General features: G+C 38.7%; 1 protein-coding gene across 1 annotated transcript; it reads left to right on the top strand.

Annotated features, from left to right (window-relative positions):
- The first annotated feature begins 1162 nt into the window (after positions 1-1162).
- LOC144536111 (poly(ADP-ribose) glycohydrolase) lies at positions 1163-23713 on the top strand. Its single transcript, XM_078279053.1, has 17 exons — positions 1163-1720; positions 1827-1915; positions 2001-2752; positions 3309-3431; positions 3903-3989; positions 4256-4330; positions 7741-7833; positions 8863-9017; positions 11231-11310; positions 11413-11473; positions 11642-11717; positions 12964-13111; positions 16302-16380; positions 16906-17014; positions 18908-19013; positions 20051-20179; positions 20447-23713. The coding sequence occupies exons 1-17, from the start codon at positions 1605-1607 to the stop codon at positions 20620-20622; spliced, it is 2454 nt and encodes an 817-aa protein (XP_078135179.1). The 5' UTR covers positions 1163-1604; the 3' UTR covers positions 20623-23713.
- The last annotated feature ends 270 nt before the right edge of the window (positions 23714-23983 follow it).

The following is a 23983-nucleotide window of genomic DNA, read 5'->3' on the forward strand; positions in this document are numbered from 1 at the left end:
AGCAGACACCTCCATATTATCTCAGGTTGTTTATTGTGACCTGGTAGACACATATAACTCAACTAACTGCGTATACACTTAAAAAGCGTAAAAAGCTGTAGCCTACATAATGCCTACACTGTAATTTCTATCCTTAAAACTGTAGTATTCTTGAACTAGATCAGCTGTTTTATGTCTGCACCTGATATTCAGCAGCTCCAGATCCACACTATGCAGCGGCCTCACAGGCCACAAAACATGTGGACAAAATTAAATTTGTTGAACTTCTATCTGCTATGTTCTTGCCTAAAACTTGTCTTTTGTGCTTTCCCAGCAAGTCTCCAAGACAGAAATGCAAAGGGTGAGTGATCATACTATAATTGTTTGTGAGAGTAGGCTATTTAACATTACAGTTACACCAGTACAGTTACGCCATTACAGGCATGGGCTATAGCTTTGTAGGTGGTCTGTTAACAATACCTACTTTAGCCTAGCCTATCTAATACCTGCTTTACTAGGCGCTATGGGTTCTGTTTCATTCATTCGACATTCATTCTTTCGACATTCCTCCCTCCATCGGTGTTGTAAACAAAAAGACAGAGTTTCCAACAAAATCAGAATTTCGGAATAGGCTACTAAGTTGGTTTTTTTATGGCACAATTAAAAAGCCACGTCATATTCAGGAGAATACAGATCACAAAAAAACAAACGAGCGGGCGATATCAATATTCAAAAGGAAATCACATGACAGAGATAATGGTGAAATTAAAAAAAAGAAGAAAACGCGATACGTGGTCAGTCAGAAACTATAGGGTAGCCTATAAATATTCATACAGATACGCTTTTCGAATTTTACAGAATTTTACATATTTTTGTATAGTATTATTTCGTTTAAATATGCAGAAAATATAGGAGTAGGTTAGTAAAAACGACAATTGTGTAGGCCTATTGTCTACACTAATTCAATTGATTTTCCCTAACTCTGCTTTCCAATTGGAGACCAAACTTATTTTATACTTTTTTCATATTTTCATATGTTAGAATCGGTATACTTTGATCATTATTATAAGTCATCATATTGAAAAGTATCCTAAAAGCTCTTAGTTAATCTACTTTAGAAGTTAATCTTCTATTTTAGACGTAACGAGAATTGCTTTGGAAATATCGCGTTATTTTAGTGCGGAAGTGTTTTGGTGTTACGGCAATGTTATTGTAGAATGGTTCAGTGCACAGTTAGAAGTTAAAACTACTATTGTACGTTTTAACATAAACATAATACCAACAAATGTTCTTACAGTCTACGCTATTCTAAATTATATTTTTGGTTGTAGTCCAAATGGTAGTTAGCTTTCAAGCGTTAGCTAATAAGCTGTGGTTTGTTGATAGTCGTTTCTAGACAGTCTGTCAACCTATCGTTGGACAGCAACTAACTACGACCGGATGCATAAGTCTGAGTAATATAAGACAAAACAGCATTTTACTGCATCATTAGGTACGTAGCAAACACTTATTAGTTAGGAAACGTCACTAACGTTAGTCAATCGGTCACAGCAACACGGCGTCCCTAAGTTAACTAAAGCACCGGCGGGCAAACCTATGCTTTGTTGAAATAGATTGAGTTATGTATGGCTGCATACCATCTTTTAAGATTTACTCACCTACTGAAGAAAGGACTGCCCAGGAAACAAGTCTGGAAAAAAACAAATAACACCTCAATCGTGGTGTCAGCTCAAGTTGTGTTGTGAGTATACATTTTGTGTCCTTTCATGTTAATTAAACTGGCAATGTTCACCTCTGTCTCGAAATAATGAGGGAATGTCTTAATGTCTTGCTTTTTTCTTGTGTAGAATTACTGCGCTGACAGACTTTGGACCTTTAGTAAAGACATTCAGTGTTGAAAACAGTGCCCCAACGTCCCCTACATTATCTCTCCAAGGTAATTTAGATAAAATTTTTCTTGTAGTATGCGGCTTCATTTTAATATCTCTCTCTTTGTAAAACAATTTTTTTTTCTTCTTCAGTTTCATCTTTATGTATTCGGAGCAGAGATAATGACACAGTAGATCAAGAAAGGAGGCAAAAAAACCTAGACACGAAGATGGACATACGGCCAAAGACTGGAGCAGATGGATTGCGAGGTGTAAAGACGAAAGGTTACCATCAAAAAAACGGAGCCAGACCGAAACAGAAGTTCCGAAATACTCTTGAACAATGGTTAGTTAAGCCCCCCCAAAAAACATGTACAGCTGAGGTGTGCCAAACCCAAGAGGATGTAGAGATGGTCGATGATGGTGACTTTCAAAGCACTTCAGCTCAGGATCTGTACTGCCAAAATGCTGAAGTATCTGATTCAGATGAAGAAACCAAACCTTTGACGCCACAAGACCTGGATGAAGACAATCCTGTGTCACCAGCATCCAAGGATTCTGCAGAGAGTGATCTCATGCAGACACTGTCCCACACTTATGGTGGATTAGACACAGAAGAAGAAGAAGAAACATGCTCAGCAAGCTCAGAAAGCGCTGTCAAACACAATACCAAAATAACAGACTTCTTTTCAGGGACATCATCACCAGGTTTACATATGAGACAGGGCAAGCCAGATAAGTCTACCAAGAAACAAAATGCAGACAAGGAAACTACATCTGCTGCAGTCAAGCCAGATGTCAAATGGCTGGGGACGCCAATCAATGAACTAAAGAGAATGCCCGAATGTGGTGGGACGCTTCCTCCACTGAAGGATGTTCCTGGCCAGCACACTGTGATGATAAGGGTTTGAGCAATTATTTATTTTTTTTAAATACTATTCACACAGCACTTCCAACATCATAGAAACATACAGTATTTGAATTGGCCAATAATATTTGTATGTATTATTTCAGAATAATTTGTAATCATGCAAAGGCAAAGTGTTAACATATAAAAACATGATCTTTACTATGATGAATTTTCTTTTAAGTTTTTCAAGGATCTATATTTTATTGTCAATAGGACAATTCAGTACACACACACACACACACACACACACACACACACACACACACACACACACAGGTATTGCATAACAAAACAACAAAAAACTTTATTCTTACTCGTCACATGCATGTACACAGTACATGTAGCGATATTCAATTCTGCATTTTAACCCATCCTAAGTATTAGGATCAGTGGACAGCTAATAGCATCTGGGGAGCAACTTGGGGTTCAGTGTCTTGCTCAGGGACACTTTGACATGTGGCCTTGTGGTTATGGGGCGACCATTCTACCTCAGAGCCACAAGCCACCCCATGTATCTAATACCATTTGTTTTCATTCACTCCCGTTGACAGACAGACCTTCTTCAGAATGGTAAAGTTCCTGTTCCATATCCGGCTAAGTTTAAGGATACCTGGGATGATGTCCATGTCAAGATGCCCTGTTCCAGTTGGAACCTGTTTCCTGTACAGGATGAGGTGATGGTCCAAGTGTTTCTAGACCTGTTAGTATAAAAAACAAGGTGTAGTAATGGATTATGTTAAAAAGATATATGGCACATTAAAAAATGCGCTAGACTGCTTTTAATTGCACTGATTTTACACCAGTGGTTGAATATGGGTCATGTAAACAGCCTGAAGCCATATGACTCTATTATTGCTACCAATGAAGATGATAGGATGAGCACTGTGAAATTTAAGTTGAACTGTATTGAAATGTCACTTTAGGTAAAACTGTCAAGAGTTTCTAGAAGTTAGGAGGCGTATCCATCCACATTCACTTTTCATGTCTCAAATATGAATATGCATTAATGAAACATGTATTATTTCATTAATTCATGAAATCACTGCAAGAAACAGGCACAATGACACAGTGTTATTATTCTTTGCATATGAAAAGCTAAACTGAGTTCCTCCTACAGAGACTTAATATAAGTTGTGCTTCCACAGGAAACACTTGAGCTGCAGAAGAGGAGTCGGTGGGAGCTGATAAAGGAAACTTTAAACAATGCATTTACAAGTCAACCCGAACTGCAGGCAAGTTTTATATCTGTGTCCTTTTATTGACCCAATGTATTTGACTTCATAAAACAAGGGGCACAGTGCACTGTAGTTGTGGTTACCATACTATGCCATGAGATGGCGTCATAGGCTCAGAAACTGAGAGGCATGCAGTCTCACAGAATGATGCTATTTTGACTATTTGTTGTTTTAATACACAAAAAGTAATTACGACTTAAGATGGCCATTCAGATTCATGTTGCTTCTCAATTTTATAATATAAACGTACTTGTTTGTTACAGAATGCAATATTGAAATACAATGCCTCGGGGGCCAAGAAATGGGACTTCACCGCATTACGTTTGTACTGCACTAAGGTAAACAATACGATTACTGATCTTTTTACAATCATCACTGAACCCAGAAGTAGTGAATGAAGTTTCTTTGTTCTCAAAAATCATGGTTTGGCAGAGTGATTGAATTAATTCTGGCATGCAAACATGTAGACACAGATGGACACACATGTTGGAGATGTTAGAGGGTTAGCTGTGGACTAATGAAACATGAACTGTCCAATCATGATACTTAATTGCCCAACAGAAGGCATCGTAAACCAGTGTCGGTGCTTCTCACAGAGCTCGGGTCAAAGAAAGTACAGATGTCTCATTAGTTAGTGAGGATAATATCTTCAGTTTGTGGAAAACACAGTGATACAGAAGTTTCATTTGACACCAGATTAGATTTAGCCTGGTATAATCAGTATTTAAGTGGCATTGTGAATCAATATAGATAGATAGGTCAACTATGCAGCCATTTTTTTTTGTTTCTCTACTACTTGAAAACCCAAGTTATGAATTCATACAGTATAACAGTATGATGGCCTTGTCATGAAGAGCGATTGAGAGTTGAAAAACATATTTTTAAAGTATGGGAATAAAGTTTTAATAGGATGTGTGAAAAGATTTGTGCATTACATTAATAAAGCCACAATACTTGCTCACAGAATGTGATTCATTTGTATTTATCTTCTTGGGCTGTTTAAATATCTGTCTGTCTGGAGTTCTGAGGCATAGATTATAAGGTTGTATTTCAAAGGTGTTGTGATTTTATTTTTATTTATTCTTTTACTGTCGGCTAAGTTATTTTCTTTACAGGCCAAGGCATCATGATGCCCAAAGCACCGTTAGTGTATTGGTTGTTCCTCAGAGTTGTCAGTGTCTTTTCCAGCCTGATTTGGAGGCCATCCATCATCTTTTGTCTTGATGCGCTCTGCGTCATCCTCTGTAGAGAATTAGGGAGGGCTATACTACTCCCTGGCTCAAGGAGCTGGAAATATTCCATTTAGAGAGATGGACCGTGTTGTGACATGAGTGTTTGATATAAGAAATCCTGAGCCTGTAAGACTAGACAAATAGTAGGCTTTATTTTCCTTTATAGTAAGACGGCACTCATCCGCTCTGTGCACGCCATTGTCTAGAATTAAATAGAAAAAATAGAAAAATAGAAAAGTAATGCTTTTTTTCATAATGCCAGTTTGTCAAATGTGTCTCTGTCATTTTGTATAAGAACAGTAATGGATTTCTCACAGTAGAAGGTTCTTCAAAGTCAAAGTCAGAGTCTAGAGAAATAATTGAATCTTTTGCCAAAAGGTCATATTTAGTAACTTGTCAGAAATGAAAATGGCTGACATTACATCCCAGACAATGCTTTACTCCAGCCTTTTACTGTTGAATCAATTGTGTGCCATATGTATGTCATAAATCATGTTCAAATCGGAATTTTATTAGATAAATCTGAAACTGTTGAGAGGCTTCAGCCGTAGGCCAGGTTTTGTTGTTGGATTTGAATTGTGTCAAGTCTACTGGAATGGCAAAATTTGATTTGGTCTGATTGCAAAATGCCCAGTACCATGAAATATATAACATTTAGAGTTGGATTTTTATGTGAATTGTCACAAAAACGGTAACTAATTACATCAAACATTTGATCACACCTTTTTGTTGAAGTGAAGATGGCATGTCGAAATCATTGATTGGTTGTTCAGTAAACACTGTAAAACCTGTGACGTTTTTTTAGAGCCGCATATTTCATTGTAGCTCAATTTAAATACATTTGCTTTATTTATGTTCTATATTATTGCAAAGTTGACACACACAGTTCCTCTTAACAAAGACTGTTTATTGCTTCTGTCCCTTACAGGATTTATTCATAGCTTGACTGACTGAGTACTAAATCTGTGTTTTAATAGTTGAATATGCAGAAGGGGCAGTAGCAATTAAGCTACATGTACAGTGTCTTTAATACATTTATAGAAAGCAGCTCATATAGCCCTGTTGGTGTTAAACATATTTCATTTTAAAAAACAATCACAGAGGATGCTACATCTTTAATTTATTTCCATTGCAACACAAGCAAAATGGGGAATGGCAAACAATGCAATGCAATGTACCCCTTTTTCACTTTGTTACTTTTCCAATGGAGATGCTAGATTGTTGACAATGGAGCAGGCTTATTTTGAGTGTCAGAAAAAAGTAGACATGAATGGCATAGAGTGACGGGCCAGGCACCCTCATTGAATATTCATCTGTTCACGCACACCTTATGAATAACTGAAAAGCTGTTGACGGACAGCATTGTTTTTTGTCAATTTCTCTTTCTACAGCCTACCCAGTGTTGTATTTACGGTTATGAGCACACAAGTGTTTTATTTTTACATGGTCACACGTCCACAGACACAGTCAAGCCGATTGCTTTATTGCTCAGATCTGTGGGGAATAGGAACAGGAGCATCAGGAGTTGTGTTAAATCTGAATGGGAGTTCTGTTTCTCACTGCCCACACCCTGCATCTTGCTTGATTACTTTGTCAGTTTAGTGTGATGTACAGACCTGTATCAAGTCATACAGAGTGTTAGTTCAGTTGATTTGATGCACTGTCTTCTGCTGATTTAAAGAGCTTGGCTTATACTACCTCAGCTATATCCACCGTCTCACACTGTCAGCTGCCTTCATTTATTACGCCCATAGGAGCAGTTTATGATGTCAACCAGGTGATTACTTATGACGGTGTTTAGTCAGGCTTTCTTTGCCATAATACTAAATGTCCTTTGCTAAATCAGAAGTCAAGGCTCCTTGTCCTGGGAACACTCTGTCCTTTCTATTTCAAACACTTGGTCATTTGCATCTCTTCCAGGAAGACTGTTTAATCAGCTGGCATGGCCGTGCAACCTTGATGAAATTGCTCTGTGATTGATCATTCTGACATTTTGTTGCCAATATGGGTGTAAAAACGGGTAGCGGATACATTACTGCACTTAAGTAGTGTTAGATATCATGGATGATTTGTTATGTTACTTTGATATTTGTTTCTGGTGATATTTTTAATGACAAACTATCCAGCTAGAGTCATATGAAGCCATATATTTCCCAATCCAATTTAAATATCCAATATAAGGTAATAGTCAGTTATTCAGGTTTTCATTATCCACGAGCTGTTATGCATCTGCGTACGCAGTATTGTAGGTTGGATAGTGCAATTGTACTCATTTACATACATACATACTCATTTTTTCAAAAAGAGGGTATTGCCATTTGATGTTCTGTATTGATTATATTTAATTAATCTTTGTTTCGCCGTAAAGTTTTACATAAAGCCACAACATTCTGACATGGATCAGAACTGTTAATTTGATATGTCCTCTGTCTTAATCAACCAAAACAGCTAATAATGTCACAGCTGAGTTTTGTGGCAAAACAACAAACATAAACAGATCTCTTGCTCTCTCCAAGGTCCTGGAGCCTGATGCTGCTGAACATCTGTTTGACTCACTGCTGCCAGACATGGTGCAATTAGCACTGAGAGCATCTGAGCTCTGTACCAAGGTAACAGCCATCACTTACCGACAGACACACGTCTGTGACATAGTAGCTCACTGCAGCAGGTTGATCCCAAAGGTCACGACATGACAAATATATTGTGAAATGATGCGGTCAAGGCACGTAGCTATTGATGGTCATTTGTCCAGTGTTTTATAGTCCTCTTGGTTATCGTCTTTGGCGTGTGGATGATGAAGAGCAATGTGTGTTTGCAGCTGAAAAAGTCTCATTAACAGGTTTTTTGTGTATTCGTTTTTATTATTTTTATTTCTAGTTTGATTAATTTAACACTCAGTGTCCTACACAAGTAAAAGCATCATCATCAACATCATTATCAGCAAACAGCATTTAGTAATGAGTGTAGCAAACTCAGTAGTAGGTCATCAAAATTAAACATCAGTCTATACGTGAGTAGCATAGAAAGTTGTGTTGCAGTGTCAGAGTTAATTTCTGTCTCCTATAATATAATATTTTTTTGTCATTTTCTAATTTTTTATAATGGATAGAAAATTGATTAGCTAGTCTAAAATTGTTCCAAAATTCTATTTAATCTGTTGAAAACTGTGGTCTGTGTTTGAGGTGATTAGATGATGATATCCATACTAAAGTAAACTGAATGTGCTCTTACATTGCATCTACTACAACATAAAAACCTGTTCAACAGCGTTTGAATTAAATCCATCATACATTTTTATTGCTGTGTTCTTAAATTGGTAATTCAAACATTTTGGCTGTGCAACTTGTAGCCAAACAACGTCATTTTTCCTGTTTGTCTATAGTCCTAATGCAACAAGCTCTCCCCATTGTCATTGCAGAATTGCTTACACAGATGCACTGTTCATTTATTAACCCATAGCCTTATTGGGAGTATGGATCTCTTGTGAGCAAAGATGGATGTTGATTGTGATTATGATTGCTGATTCAAGAAGCAATGAGTGGTTTTAAATTAGTACAGTTCTGCAACATACGTCAATGTCTCGTTTGGCAAATTGACAAAACAAAAATTTTGACCTTCCTCACTTGTTCCTCCTCTAGCCGATACCCCTCCTCAAGAGAGGCATGAACCACTCCATCACCATGTCTCAGGAGCAGGTGGCATGTCTGCTCGCCAACGCCTTCTTCTGCACCTTCCCCCGACGCAACTCCAGAAGGACAGAGTACTGCAACTACCCAGACATCAACTTCTTCAGGTAATACAGGGATGTGATAGTTTCATACATAGTTACATAATCTAGTTGTAAATTATGCTGCTGTGACAACTAGTTTAGTTTCATTTTCATCAGGGGGGTGCTTCTGTATATGTTTTCCTCATTAATCATTTTATCTTCCAGATGGGTGTCAAAACAAACATTTACTTTGTGCGTATATTTAATTACACATTAGCAAACATCTTTATAACTGGAGTATATTGATCACAGATGTATTTACACACTGATCTGAAAGATTTTACTTTTTTAAATGTGTAATGACATTTTAAGCACGGGGCAGATGTTTCCTTTAGCCAGCAATATTTACCAGAACTATACACTACAATACTATTTGTTGGTCATTCTATCTTTCTCTGGCACATAATAGATGCCTTTCTTTATGTGTAGTTCAGAGCCAAACCTTGTCCTTCAAAAGCATCAAATATGACAAAGAGGAGGACAGGAGGGTCTCTTCTTTAATCCCTGCAAGCTTTCACTGTGGAGATCGTCTGGGTGGTGTAATGCAAAAACAGTCTGCAGGTCACTGCTCAGTCATGTCCCCCATCTCTGTTGGCATCACAGTGTAATTACCTAAATGGAGGCGGGAATTAGATTAACATTGACTCAGATGGCTGCTTTTGACAATGGAGAAAGCCATTGGCTATGTTTGCAGAAGGCTGTAACAGAGTTCAATTGCATCAGCATTTCATTCACGTAAAGGTTTTGCTTTGATGTGAAAGGAAAGCCAGTGTCATCTTTTTTAGACTGCTGCTAAAAATTGTCCTGAAACACCAATTTGGTGTGAGCCAGCTTTGAATTATTATTTTTTTTAATCAAAAATGCTTATCACCATGGCCACGATGCAGCTAAGACATTTATTTTATTTATTATAATTGTATTACCTTTGATGAAGATATGTCAGTTTCAAGCTCTTTTTTCTGCATTTTTGTTTTCACAGGAATAGGTAGAGGTAAAACAAAAATGGTCCGTCTTCAGAGCTTCTTTTATCTCAATGCAGACTTCTTATTTGCATTGAGATAAAGCTTACTATTAAGACTGTTTATTTGTTTTTTCTTGGCATGATTGATTGTTGGCTCTGTCATTCAAAGTATTCTTCAGAAGCAAACTTTATTATTATACCATAAAATGCATTTAGCTCAAACAGTGCTTCCAGACTGGATGTCCCTGTTTTTTGATAAATGTTTTCTATGATGCACATACTGTAGTCACTTATACCCCTTTCCTGAGTTACATCATAGTTTTTTCACATCTGTGGGGGGTATATTGATGTTATATATTTGTGTATTCATTCTCTATTCCCCAAAGACCATATTGCACTTTGTTACTAAAAGCCCGCTCTCACTAGGGTCTAGCTTATGTCGAAGACATTTGCCCTGAGGACTACACGACCCACGATTGTTTCTAGGGGCCACACTGACAAAAAAATGCAGGGGCTGACTTGGATGAATACGTTTCTCAGGCCCTGAAGGGCTTTCAGTGCATCAAGCTTTTGTCGTTATTTAATTTCACTCACATGAAATTCCCTTCTCTTTATTGTGGCATGTGCGGCAGGCTGTGGGATTCTTTATAGAGCCTGCTCGAGACGGAGATGGGGGGCTTAATGGTAAAAGTGCATTCAAACCCGCCCATTGCCCCTCACTACCAGCAGCTTTGTGTGTGTGTGTGTGTGCGCGCGCGTGTTTGTGTGTTATTTTCCAGGGGGATTGACCTTTTACCTCCTGAGAACTCTGATGCTTAAAAGGCACACAGGGCTTCTTAATGTACCCCCAAGGAGGGAGCCCTGTTTCCCTCTCTGTTCCTTTTTTGTGTGAGTGCTGTGAAGTGGCACACGAGTCCGACTCCGTGATGGCGAGCCTGGGGCAACTTCATTGTCCTAACAGCGAAGGAGCTCCTACATAATCGGCTAGTGACTGAAAGGGAAGCCGAGTGAGAGATGAACCAATTCATATCAAAAGTTAAAGCATGACTGAACTCACATGGCCAAAGTGTAGGTCTTGTGTCTCAACGTCACTGGAGAGTCATTTTTCCTGGTCTTGGCTGCAGTTGTTTAACTGTTGGCGGACTGAAAGAGTTGGTGGTTGGCTGTGATGCAATGTTCAACCTGCTTTGCTTAAAAAGTGTGCTTCATGTTTAGAAGAAGAACATAATATGTAGTCAATAACTAAATTAAATCTGTAATCTCTTCTTGCCTTCAGGCTGTTTGAGGGGCCTTCTTCAAGGAAGATTGAGAAACTGAAAACCCTGATGTGCTATTTTAAAAGTTTGACTGAGCAAAGTAGGTGTTCAGATTATCATTTTCAAGTTTTTGCAGCAATACCTTGTTATTGATGTAAAGTACAATACTGAATATTTCTTACTTCCCTTTTTTGTTTTTCAGAGCCTACTGGACTTGTGACATTCACACGGAAAAGCTTGGATAAACCTCTGAATTGGAAAAGGTGTAGTGTATTGACACTGTAATCAAAGAAACGTAGTAGTATGTCAATTGTTTCTGCCATAATCCCTGCAGTTTGTTAAATCCAGTAGACAGTTGGGAAGCAAGCAAGGATCCATTGTCTCAACTGTAGTCGATAACTGGAAAACATCATTCATTCTTTGTGTTTCAGCTCACAGACTCAGCTCACAAACCTCCACATTACTTGTGAAGGGACCATTGAGGATGATGGTTATGGAATGCTTCAGGTAAGCCACAGAGGAGGAGAAGTACACCAGTGATGTTCACTTGTGGATAGACAAAATGATAGTGTGAGAGGTACTTAACCTTGCAGAATCTATTCTTTTGCTTGAAGGAGCTTTTAGTTTAAGGGATACTCCACTTTGTGCTTGGTTCCCATCCTCTTTTCCCTCTGTTGTAGTCAGTCACTGAGCTACCACATTCTGGAGTCTTTCACCCAGAATGCTTACTACTGCCGAAAAGGCCTTTGAGGGAGCCCGTGACACGTCGGAGGAAGTGTGTGCTGGGACTGGGGTCGAGGCCTCTGAGCCTCCTCTGCTCTCTGTGTCGGCCATGCTTCCTGTACACTGTCAGGATGGCCCGCTCTGCCTTTCACCTTTTGTTTGCTTTCAGTTGCCACAAGCTGACAGTTGATGTGCACACATGACCAGCTCCGGGGCACGCTGCGGCCCGGATTGATGGATGCTCTGCTGGGGTAGGGGGGAAGGGGGTGCTGACAGCCTGTCAAAGCAGACTTTGGAGTCTGGCTTGCTGTCCCAGGGTTGAATGACCAGTTTGGGGAGATCTGCTCTCAGAATGCTGCTCACCCCTTTGCAGCCTCTTCTTAGGGGTTGTGACGGGGTTGGTCTTAGCTGTCTTTAGGCCAATGAGCAACAAATGTCAGTTCGGAAATTGCATTGTATGTTCCACATGGCTGTTTTCTGACTGAAACAATGAGTTGTCACGTCTGTGCCTGAGCTGAAACGATGAGCTGCGTATTTTCTAACAGACCAAAAATATCAATATCAAAATGTCACCCATAGATCTGCCCACAAACCTTAAAATCACACAGTCAGCAATATATATCACAGGAATCAGTCAGCAGTCAATTTAGCAGCATGTTATGACTGGAAGGAGATGTTTACTTTGCTCTCTTGTTTTGATATTTGCTACTGGCAGCAGCACACCTAAGTGCTGCTCCTGGGGAGAGCTCATTTTGACATGGGGGACAGATGTCTGAGTAATGCGAGCACCTCAGGCCACCTTTCTTAATCAGCTTGTCAGGGATTCTGTGACAAATAAAAAGGGCTGAGACCCTTTCATGATGTGCTTTCTTCCTGTTGTCCAAGTTTAGGAAAATATACATTTCACAGTCAAACTAAATGTATAGTTAAACAAATGTGTGCACTTGACTACAACATTTAGTCGATGCTGTAAGGGCATCGATGTTCCAAAGTGCTTTCTTCATCATCAGTCATCTGTCTTGATTTGCAGGTGGATTTTGCCAATCGGTTTGTGGGAGGAGGAGTCACCAGTTCTGGTTTAGTCCAAGAGGAAATCCGTTTTCTGATCAACCCGGAGCTTATTGTTTCTCGCCTCTTCACTGAAGCCCTGGATCATAATGAATGTCTGATCATCACAGGTCAGTGATAAAAAACCTCACCATGTTTTAAAATGATTTCCACTGAATTAATCCTACTATTCAATAATTCATGATTTAGTCAGTTCCGATGAGATCAATAATGCCCCTGGGTTCACGTTTCTCATGCTTACCTATAATTTGACAGAAGAAGGCTTTTCTTGTAGTCACACACAGCATGAAATACACACTTTCAATTTACCCCACTGTGGCCCAGCAAGAGGCTAAAGGATGTTTGTGGCAATTGCCCTGTTTTCTGTATCTGTCCTTGTCACGGTTCCTTTTGATTGGCTGCAAAGGGGAGAGTCGCATCAGTCGGGAGTTGTAGATTGGGCTGTCCTGATTGCTCTGTTGGTGTCTTCCTGTTGAGTAACTTCCACTGACTGTACTTCAACATTGAGTGGTTGTAACAGAAAAGGCTGGGACAGGCCAGTAGACCCAGTAACAAGAGCTAGACTTCAGGAGCCCCAGCAGGAGGCTGATGGCTCGTGACTGTTTTTCCTTTTTTTCCCCAGTCTGTAGAACACGGTTTGTCTGGACTGTTGTAGCTGCTTGATTGTCTTTGATGAAGAGGTTAGAAAAGTAATGTTAGTATAATAATAGCTTATCAAAACTGGCAGAAGCCTACACAAATCCAGATGTCATTCTGCAACAATAAAACTCATTTAAATTTGGGTTACTAAAAGTCATGACTACTTCTATTTAGAAATATCTATTAAGCTGCAAGTACACCATGTGTGCATACATGTTATGGCTGAAATGAAATAAATAGATGTGTGTAGGAGCAAATGATAGTTATTTTCCTTGTAACTGTTAAATGTATTTAAGCCCAAGCTTCTGGCATGAAGTTCATGACGTAAACCTCTGTGACAACGCAAATATCCGCCACCCATAAATAGATTGACTGCCTTAACATTGCATTAACAAGTGGGTTAGAACAGGAAGGGGGCAACAGAGCCTCCGCCCTCCTGATCAGCAATCATACCGCTGCATCAGGTTTCCTCGCTTTGGCAGAGTCACCTTCAGACTTTTGCCGGCCATCTCTCCCTCGCCTCCACTTACGGCACTTAACTTTATTACTGGGGCCCAGAATTAATTATAGCTGGAAGACCTGCCCAAGACCTACTCGCTAATGGACTCTTCCATTCCATCATCTTTATTAAACCCTGCCCATATCTCTTGTTCCCCATTGTAAAATTAAAGTCCAAGCCTTAGCTGAATTGTGGCCATGTGGTAAAGTATATCCCCTTGATATACGTCTTGGCATACAGTAGCGAAGCTAATGGATCTTACGTCTGCACTAAAATTTGTGCTCAGGCCTAATTGAATTTTCCTTGAATTTGTAGGTAAGAAACCGTGTTATTCTTGTTTGTTCACATGCAGACCTTGACAGTAATAGTAGTAAAACCTCCTCAGTTGCCCACTTTTGCCTGGACGTGGGAATGAGATGCGCCTCTGAACTTTTACACTCTGTGGACACTTTGTTTTCATGTATTTACACATGAAAGGAACAACCTTCAGGACTCAACCAATTTGTTATATAGAAATAATTTCTAATAACCAGACACATCTTTCTCTGGCCAAGATTGATCTGCTTCACACTACAAATAGTTTTTGAATGACAAGCAGATTGCATAAAAAAAAAAAAAAAATCTAAATCATAATTCGTATTGTTCCTGAAGGTTGTTCCTTTCAAACGCAAATATGGTTGATCATAGAGTTTGATATTCTTGGAGAACCAGTAAAGGTCAGGTGTATGCATACTTTCCAGGTGCCAGGATATCTTGTTTTATGGCTGGAGTGTCTAAGGCCATTTCTGTATCTAATTTCTAACATCACTAGAATATTTTAAAATATTCTCAAAGTAACTAATATTTTTCTTAATATTTTAACTATTCTTTTAATCCAACGTTTTAATGCATTTAGTCACACTTTAAAGCTAGAAGCATAATATTGATCACATACCCACATAATGTTTGCCACACTCAACATTGTGGCATTGAATAGCACAAACCAGCAAGCGATTCTGTTGTCTTCTGAGTGAAGATAATTTACCGTGCCGTGATCTTCCATTTGTGCCAGTTAAGTGTCCAGAAGTCTTATGAATCAGAAGAGTATACAACTTCGCACAGCCTTTTGTGCTAAGTTGAGCTCTCAATTTAGTGTACGTTAAAATGTTTATTTAGCTCTCATGTTGGTGTTTGAGGCCTGTAGTTGGATTATAAAATGCTTTTGCTCTGGTTGTATGACTTGGCCAACCACAAAGTAAATATAAAGTTAGGTGTGTTATATTGCCCATTCTGCTTTTTGCTCATCTATTTTGTTTTAATGGCATACTAGTGAATTATGTTAGGAACTTAAGTTTCTTATTTGGGCAGTAATTGTGCTTATTACTTAAAAAAGTGAGAGGCAGGCTGATTATTAGTGAAATGTCTGTGTCAAGTGGAGAGCGCTCTAGAGATTCCCTCCCCCCGTTGTGCACCTCCTAATACCTGCTGACCAAGGCCCTACTACTAATCACTTGGTTTATTCACTTTGCACCATGAAGCATCTCAGCGAGGGCTTTCGACAGCCAGGTACTAATGAGCGCTAATGATTGGGAAGTTAATTTGTGGCCTCGTTTGTTTGACTGTGCTGTTGCCTCCCCACCCTCCGCTCCCCTTAAACTGGTGTTGAGTGTTCCCCTGTGGGCTGGCGGTCAGTCGTTGCTTCTCACGTCTTTTCAAGGGGGGTAATAACTTGACCTTCCTCTTGTCAGGAGACAGCTGCTCCTTTTTCATCGCATCAGGCAGAATCCCTGCAGAGACGCCCCCTGAAAACATTTTGTCATTACAAAGATTTTTAAAGCAATTTCTATTGTTGGATGTTTATGCACGTTTTAAAGAGTAACCTGTTTTAGATCATTCGTTAATGTTTTTTTTTTGTTTTTTTATCGTCTGTATACGAATGAATGTTTCAACATATTTATATGGCTCTTTAAGAAGCTGCTGTTGGTTTTACATTATGTTATCTGGCCTTTTCAGATAATCCATCCACCACTTATAGTATGAATGGCAGTCATAACTTATAGCAATAATAATAAAACATAGCTAATAGTTTGTAAATCTCTGTTGAATGAAAAACACATTGATTTTTGCAAGATTAATGTGTTAATGCTTTGCAGTAGTGTGTGACTAATGTTTGTTATTACCAGGTACACAGCAGTACAGTAAATACACAGGCTATGGTCAGACCTACCAGTGGGATGGCAGCCATCAGGACACAATTCCAAGGTATGTATTGCACCTAGCGGCTTTAAAGAACTTAATATCCTCAAATGACAACAAAAAGCTTTGTTCAACCCCTTCGTTACAATCATTTTTAGCCATGCTAGGTCATGGAGAGCAACTTTGGTCAACTATTAACAACAGTCTATCAACTATTTGATGGACTACCATCAAATTTTGTACAGACATTCATGGTCCCCAGAAGTTGAATCCTATTGACTTTTGGATACTATAGTATAGTACCACCATCAGGTTGAAGTAAAAAGAAAAATGCATTACATACATTTGGTTATCCCCTGACCTTTCATTAAGCGCCATCATCATGTAAAATTCAGACATGTCTTTTAATGTCTTCCCAGAATAAAACAGTCACAAAGCATGCTTTCTGTCAGGTTTTATTGACTTTATTTTGTTGAACTTCCTATTTCCGTCATGGATGTAGCTACGAGAAATTATCGCCGTATTTGACTAAAGCCCAGTTGTTTTGTTGTACGTGAAATGGCACAAAACCATTTCTTTGACTTGTTTCAGTGATGGCTGGCAGAGAAGATGCACTGAGATTGTGGCCATTGATGCCCTGCAGTTCAAGAACTTTCTTGAACAGTTTCGCCCAGAGAGACTTAACCGAGAACTCAACAAGGTTATCTTTTATTTTTATCATCTGCATTTTCTGCCTGCTTTCTTTGAGTGTTTTTCTTTCTTCTTCTTTTTGTTAACAAACCATAAATACTGGGTTGTGCCTACTAGAAACTATTACGTGAGTGCTGCTGTAAGTGCTTTTTTTGTTTTGTAGACAAAGTGTGCACAGTTTGTATAATTTATGGCAGTGGAAGTGTGGAGGCAATATACCACTGCTCTTTGATGTTAAACTTTGATATTACATAGTCATGTCTTTTTAACAGTGTATGGCTGCAGTAATGTTGGGTTTTAACTTTATTTGACACTTTTAATTTGACATTGATTCAGTGACTTTAGTGCCAATCCATTTGGTTGATAATTGGTAAACAGTTTCATAGCAAATGTCAGCTGAGATGACATTGACCCATGTTTACTTTATATTCTAGGTAAAGAATTATAGATAAGCCTTATTCATGCAATACAGACTGATTGATTGTCATATAGAGAATAAGCTTTAGCTTATTCATTACACTGTCCATTAGGCCTAGAATTCATTTTAATGAACATAATTGAACTCAGGGTGATCAGTCACAATTATTTCATATACATCACAGATTTGATTTAAATAGGAATCCTTCCATGTGTGCTATATTCCCAGTCAGAGATGTCCATTTGTAATAGAAAATAAAGATGTTGATGTTGTCAAGTCAGAAAGCATGAAAGGAATTTGACAGCTCTGACAAGTGTGTGAAGAATGCACCAATATATAGATCAATCCTGTTATTGTTCAGCTAACTGTCACATCTGCCCTTTCATAGAATGAATTTATGACTGGTCAGGGGGAGGGTGGGCGCTCACAATTCATTTTCACTATTCACTTAATTTCCAATGTGAAAAATAACATCCAGTGACCCTTCAGATCTTTCATTTAACATCTCCAGCTTTTGGAAATAATTTCCGATGTGACATACGTACATCTCACCTGACATGTTGTCATGTCAAATGCTCTAGTCAGTGCAATTATTAATATGTCAAACCCACGGCAATTTCACACCAATGGCCATTGAATTGAGAGAATAGGTGTGAAATGAGACACAATGTTAAAAAATGTATGTTCAGCCGGGCCAACCAACTTCTCTGTGTTAATGCATTGAATTATGTTGCTTGCACAGGCCTGCAGGCAAATGGAATTACTTTGCTGCTTTCCATTTATGTTTGATAGTATGGAGCCGTTATGTAGGCCTGGTTCTTATAAAACATACCAGTGATCTGGAACAATAAGGTGATCCCAAGACCTGAGGCTCACCAGAGCTGATTCTGCCTTTTTGTACCAAATGACATATCATTCTCCACTTACAGTACTTGAACGGCTCGGCCTCGTCTGGCTACGACTTAATGTAATGTCATGCCAAAAAAAACCTGATGCATTCACAATTTTGATGACGGAAGCACTTTGCTTATCATGAGACAATGGCCATATCTGAAATCAGTCCCTATTTGATACCTAGTGCTTTATATTTATATTCTGCCACTTTATTTGAGCCCTCAAAAATTCCCACAAGTGAACAAATATGCAGTATTCACAGCTTGCATAACACTTTTTGCAAAAATCCCATAGTGCAGTTCTTTGCCTTTGAATAACAGTTGTATGACACTACGTAATGATAATCATTCATAGGCGTATACAATCTCAATGTAGTGCTCACTATAGACTAAACTATTTATAAGTTTTAAGTTTACTATGTTTACTTTTTTACTATGTCAATAATAGTGAATGATTTTGACACAGCAAATGTTTACAGTGTACTTATCTCCTTAGCATCTGCTACAGAACACTTATATTGAATTTCTTTGTGTTTACATTTCCTTTCCTAATATTGTCGTTGATCTTCCCTATTGCTCTGTCTTCATTTAGGCCTACTGTGGCTTTGCTCGCCCTGAAGAACAAAGCAAAAACCTTGCGGCAGTTGCTACAGGGAATTGGGGCTGTGGGGTTTTTGGAGGTGACACACGTCTGAAAGGTAAGCACTGATGTAACGTCCCCGTCAGTAGCTCTTATGAAGAAAATGTGCTCAGATCATCTTTGTGCACTTGGCAGTCTAAGTGGACTCTCTTACTGGATATAACGGAATACATTTAAGCTTGAAAGGCTCCAGTAAATCGGCGTCGGCATTCATTTGTCTTCCGGGAATGCGTTCATTTAGTTAAGGCCTATTCATCGCCTTCCTTCTATTGATCAAATGACACAGTTAATATGTTTCATTAATAGTGAAATTGATTGCTTGCTCAAGTCCATCAATCCGTCACAGCTTCTGGCTCAGCCTTGTATCATTGTCACTGAGCAGGGAGCTCCAGAAGAGTTTATGCTTACTGTTTACAGTAGTAGCTCTGCTTCATGCTTTCTACCTGAAACTATACATACATTTGTTAATTAGCTGTAGCAAGGTACAACCCCCCATAGGCACAATCACCTACTGTCTGCTTAATGACATGCCTTCTAGGAAGAGCTTTGTAATATAGATGCTGTTTTCTTCCTGGGTTTACCGTCTGTGGCCTCAGATAGACACCTATTTTTTAATTGTCAGACAATTCTTGGGAAAAGCAGTTGAAACAGAGCAGGGGAGAGAAACTGCTGAAGTGTAGGTATAATCTGCTTAGCTCTCTTCTGAAAATGTTGATTCAGTTATGCTTGTTAACTTGCCACTGTTCCAACCTTCATTAATCAGCAGATATATTTCCAGTCTTTTAAAATATTCACAACTCTCCGGGGCCAGATCTGGACTCTCTTTGTAACTAATCCAGAGTTATCTGTCGGGGTGAGACCTATTCCCCTGATAACAGTACTTGCCTTTTACTGTACATGCCACAGAATAAATGGTAACATCAGCTACTGGATGACTCTTTAGACTTCTGTTTATTTAAAATTTTTAAATAAGTAAGAAGATAAGTGTGTAAACAAACCTGCAAAAAACAACAACTTTAGAAGCCTTTATTTTATTGAAACAGACTTTGTGCGACTCTTACTGTTAAGGTTTAACACAGGCTTCTTTTCCTCCAGCTCTGCTCCAGATGCTGGCAGCTGCTGAGGCGGGCCGAGATGTGGCCTATTTTACCTTTGGTGACAGCCAGCTCATGACAGATGTCCACAAGATGCACTCTTTCCTAACTCAGAGGAAGATCAGTGTCGGTAAGGAAAACAACAACCCAGCCTGCTCCCTGTTTATATGCAACTGTGTACTCTTTTTAGATTCACTGTTAAGGGTGCGATAATAATGAAATATTCACATTGATTATTATGTTTTGGAATATTTCCTCTCAGGATTTTATTGTAAACAATGTGATCTCATGATATGATATGGCTAATTATTATCCCTGAAAACTCATTTTGCTTGCTGTGATACGAGTCCACTCTAGAGACTAGATAACATATACAGTCTCCTTGTCTCCATCGTAGGGGAGGTGTATGATCTCCTGGGGCAGTACTACAGTTCAGTGTGCAAGAGCTGCCTTGGCCGGCGCCCTGACGTCAGCCTCTACTCCTTCATCTACCAACAGGTCAGCTCCTCCCTGGCGCCAGATGACTCCGACAGGGGCTCGGCCAGACATCACGTCCCCGCAGACTGCCGTTAAGGTCAGGTGGCTGATGAGTCACCATGCCTTATCTTCTGAAAACGAAACAAAAGCTAGTTAAAACATTCTCCGTCTACCTTTAAGCTTTTTTATTTTTTTTCATAAGACAAACTTTTGGTTAACAGTGGTCGATATACCAAATGTGGTCTCCACCACTGGCAGCTGAAAAAGGACAATCTAGCATGCAGATCCTTTTCACAAAGAACTGAACTGCAAAGGGTGATTAGTTATGATATATGTTATGATATTATAATACGCCGATCCATTGAGCTTCAATACGACACAATTGTGATTTTAATGGTGAAGCAAAGGTTGCCATCCATCTTCTGAGTTTGTCATGTTGCCTTTTTTTACACCCACACATATCCGGCCTAATTGAATTGGCTGTCAGAAATCAATTTAAAGGAAAAGAATAACAAGAACAGGGTTTTTGAAAGCTTGGAATGGTCTCAGGAAAGCAGTTTGATTTAAAGAGCAGCCTTGCTCTTTGGGAAATAATTTCTTACCTTCTGCATTTACAGCAAAATTCTAGAAAAATCTATGAATACATTTTTCGTGTTCTTTGCTGAATGTGATAGACACTCCAAAGAACTCAGTTGCACTTACAATATTAATTTGATTGGTTTGGTTCTGTATTTTACAACTCATCAGTGTGAATCTGTTGTTTGTAGGCTTTCTTAATAATTGCTGTATAGCTGCACTTGAATGAAAAGTGAGATTTTCTGACAGGTTATGTTTTTCAAACAGCCTAAATAAAATCAGTTTAAAGTAAATGTAATATTCAAATTATTAATATAGGCTATGTTTCATTCTGAAGCACCATTTGAATAGAGCCACAAATGTCAGTAATACATCTCTGAACAATCAGAATGAGGCCCTCTTGTCCCATAAATGTTAAAGGCAAATGGGTTTCTATACAGCCTTGCCATTTATTCCAGCCTTGCCCAGCAATTGCTTCATCCTTTCACTCACAGATTAATAAGGTCATACCTTATATATATATAAACTGTACATGACACCTCATTAAGTAAAGAGTAGATCATAGAACATCCAGTCAGAGGAGAGAGCCAGGCAGTGGGGCTCCTGGCTGATTTCTCTGTCTGTCAGATGAAACACTGCTTCATTTGCATCAAGAAGAAGCTGCTTGACACAAGATTCAGAGGTTAGACCTTTGGCCCTTTGTATTTATGTTTGGTATTGTGGTATTTGTAGACATGTAAAAATAATCTTGGGCACACAATACAATTTCACATATGACACTGGGTTCACAACATTAAAAATGTAAGTTGATATGTATACTAACACCCTGTTTAAAACTGATTGAATGTTTTTAGCCACTTATGGTTAGTTGATTATTGACACAATGTTTGGTATTTCAGTGATGCGTGTTGTGACTTTTTCTCATTGTGTGATTATTTAGTTACAGGTCTAATAAGATGTTATCTGTCAATTTACAGATTACCCAGTCAGCAGGAGTTCATTGACTAAATACTTTTAGTTGAATGTTAAATTAGTTTTGTCCCCTCACTAAATAGACTCGTGGGACCCTGTATACTGTAAGTGTAAGAATAAGCTGGAGCTTGGTGCCTTCATGGAATCAGGACTTGAAGTAGGTGGGTCTCTCTTTGTAGCTTGCTGAGTTCAAAAAAAGCCTTTGGTGGCGTCTCTCCTAATGGGATCCATCATAGACACACAGGGGTATCCTACTGGATTGATCCCTTTGCAGTAAGCCCCATGTGTGTCTTTGACCTTTTGGATACCATCTGTCATAAAGTCATGAACAGTGTTTAGTCTCTTAAACATGATCACACTTTGACACATGACTGTACTGCAGTTTGGGGTGGAACAGTTAGATAAATAATGCAGTTTGCAGATAACACTTTGAATTTTATAAGCTCAGCGCAGAGCGGTAGTTGGAAAAACTACTTTGTTTTGTTTGTTAGTGGGCAAAACATTTACCCAAATGACAAATGCTACACTTCAAGTGCTCTAGTTCTAGTTGGTATTGTAACATTTATTTTTGGCATCCAGGAAGATTGTTGCTGATTTTTGAGCATTGTGTTGAAACATTAATTAGAAAGATCAGCAGTCAACTGCTTTAGTGGCAAATTTGGGTTTGAGTTAACATTTGATGTGGTGAATCAGGGGATCAAGCAACCTTTAACAGGTACCTTTTTTAGGTACAGTGCACTCATACATTTGAATTGAGTAATTACACACTTAAAGCACTACAGTACACGCCATGTATTCTTGAGTCTGTTGTATTAATTACCAATGGACCCCAGAGAACATGAAATGCATCAAACAGTTCATCATTAGCTTCTTTTTGAAGCTGGAATGACATTGATGTAGAATCTTTACACTTTTGCTTTGTTTCCATCCAAGAAGGTCAGCTCTGATAATGTAGGGTGCTGTATTATAAATGGGGAGGCCTATTTAAATTCATCATAAGCTATTTACTTCATGTTTTCTTATCATTTTTGATCATTAGGGGAAACTATCTGTAGTGTTTGGAGGAGTTATGCCAGGATCTCTTGGCCACAGATTAAAGGCATTATCAGCTGAATATTGATATGTTTGATGGAACCCTGGGAGCTGTGGCTTACATTTGTTTGGACTGAACACATAAGACAAAAATACGATTCACTGTCATGAGCTGTCTTTTGTTAAGCATTCATACTTTGTCCTTTCCATGAGAATACTCTTATTTTATGAAAAACAAAATGGATGCTGCACACACTGCATATACATACAGTGGCATTGGAGTACATTTGGGATGCACCTTATTTGCAATGGATTCTAATCTTAGAACATCAGTCATGAATTACCATTTTACACTCTCTTGGTGAAAGTCAGAAGTTCTAACATCAAAAGACAAAAAAAGGTTTAAACATTGGATTAGGTTCCCCAGTTTAACATCAGGGCAACATTGTCTTCCTGTTTGCCTGTTTATTTTCCTTCCATGTGTTCCTTCACTTTGGGTTAGCTTCAGTGTATTTTTTTTCATTCAAGTTCATTATTAAACCTCCAGTATGACCACGCTATTACAGAAGTCACCTGTTCAAAATTAAAAATAAAATTTTAGACATCAGAGAGCTCCTTCTAAGGTGGGTATATGTCTTGTCTAATTTAATTCTCTTATTTGGCAAGACCCTCATTGCAGGTGAATCTTGTTACTAGCTTGCTGGAGCGGGACGCAGTCGACCAAGCTTAACAATAAATCTGGCACCCTTATCTGTAGTTACAGACTTCAGCAAGACGCATAAAAGCAAAATGTAATTGTAAAGCTGTAGTTATGAAAAAAAACAGTTGCATGGTCCTAACTGCTGAACACTTATCATTATTGGAGCAAATGACAGCC

The sequence above is a fragment of the Sander vitreus genome, chromosome 21 (genome assembly GCF_031162955.1).
Source record: "Sander vitreus isolate 19-12246 chromosome 21, sanVit1, whole genome shotgun sequence".
NCBI lineage: Eukaryota > Metazoa > Chordata > Actinopteri > Perciformes > Percidae > Sander > Sander vitreus.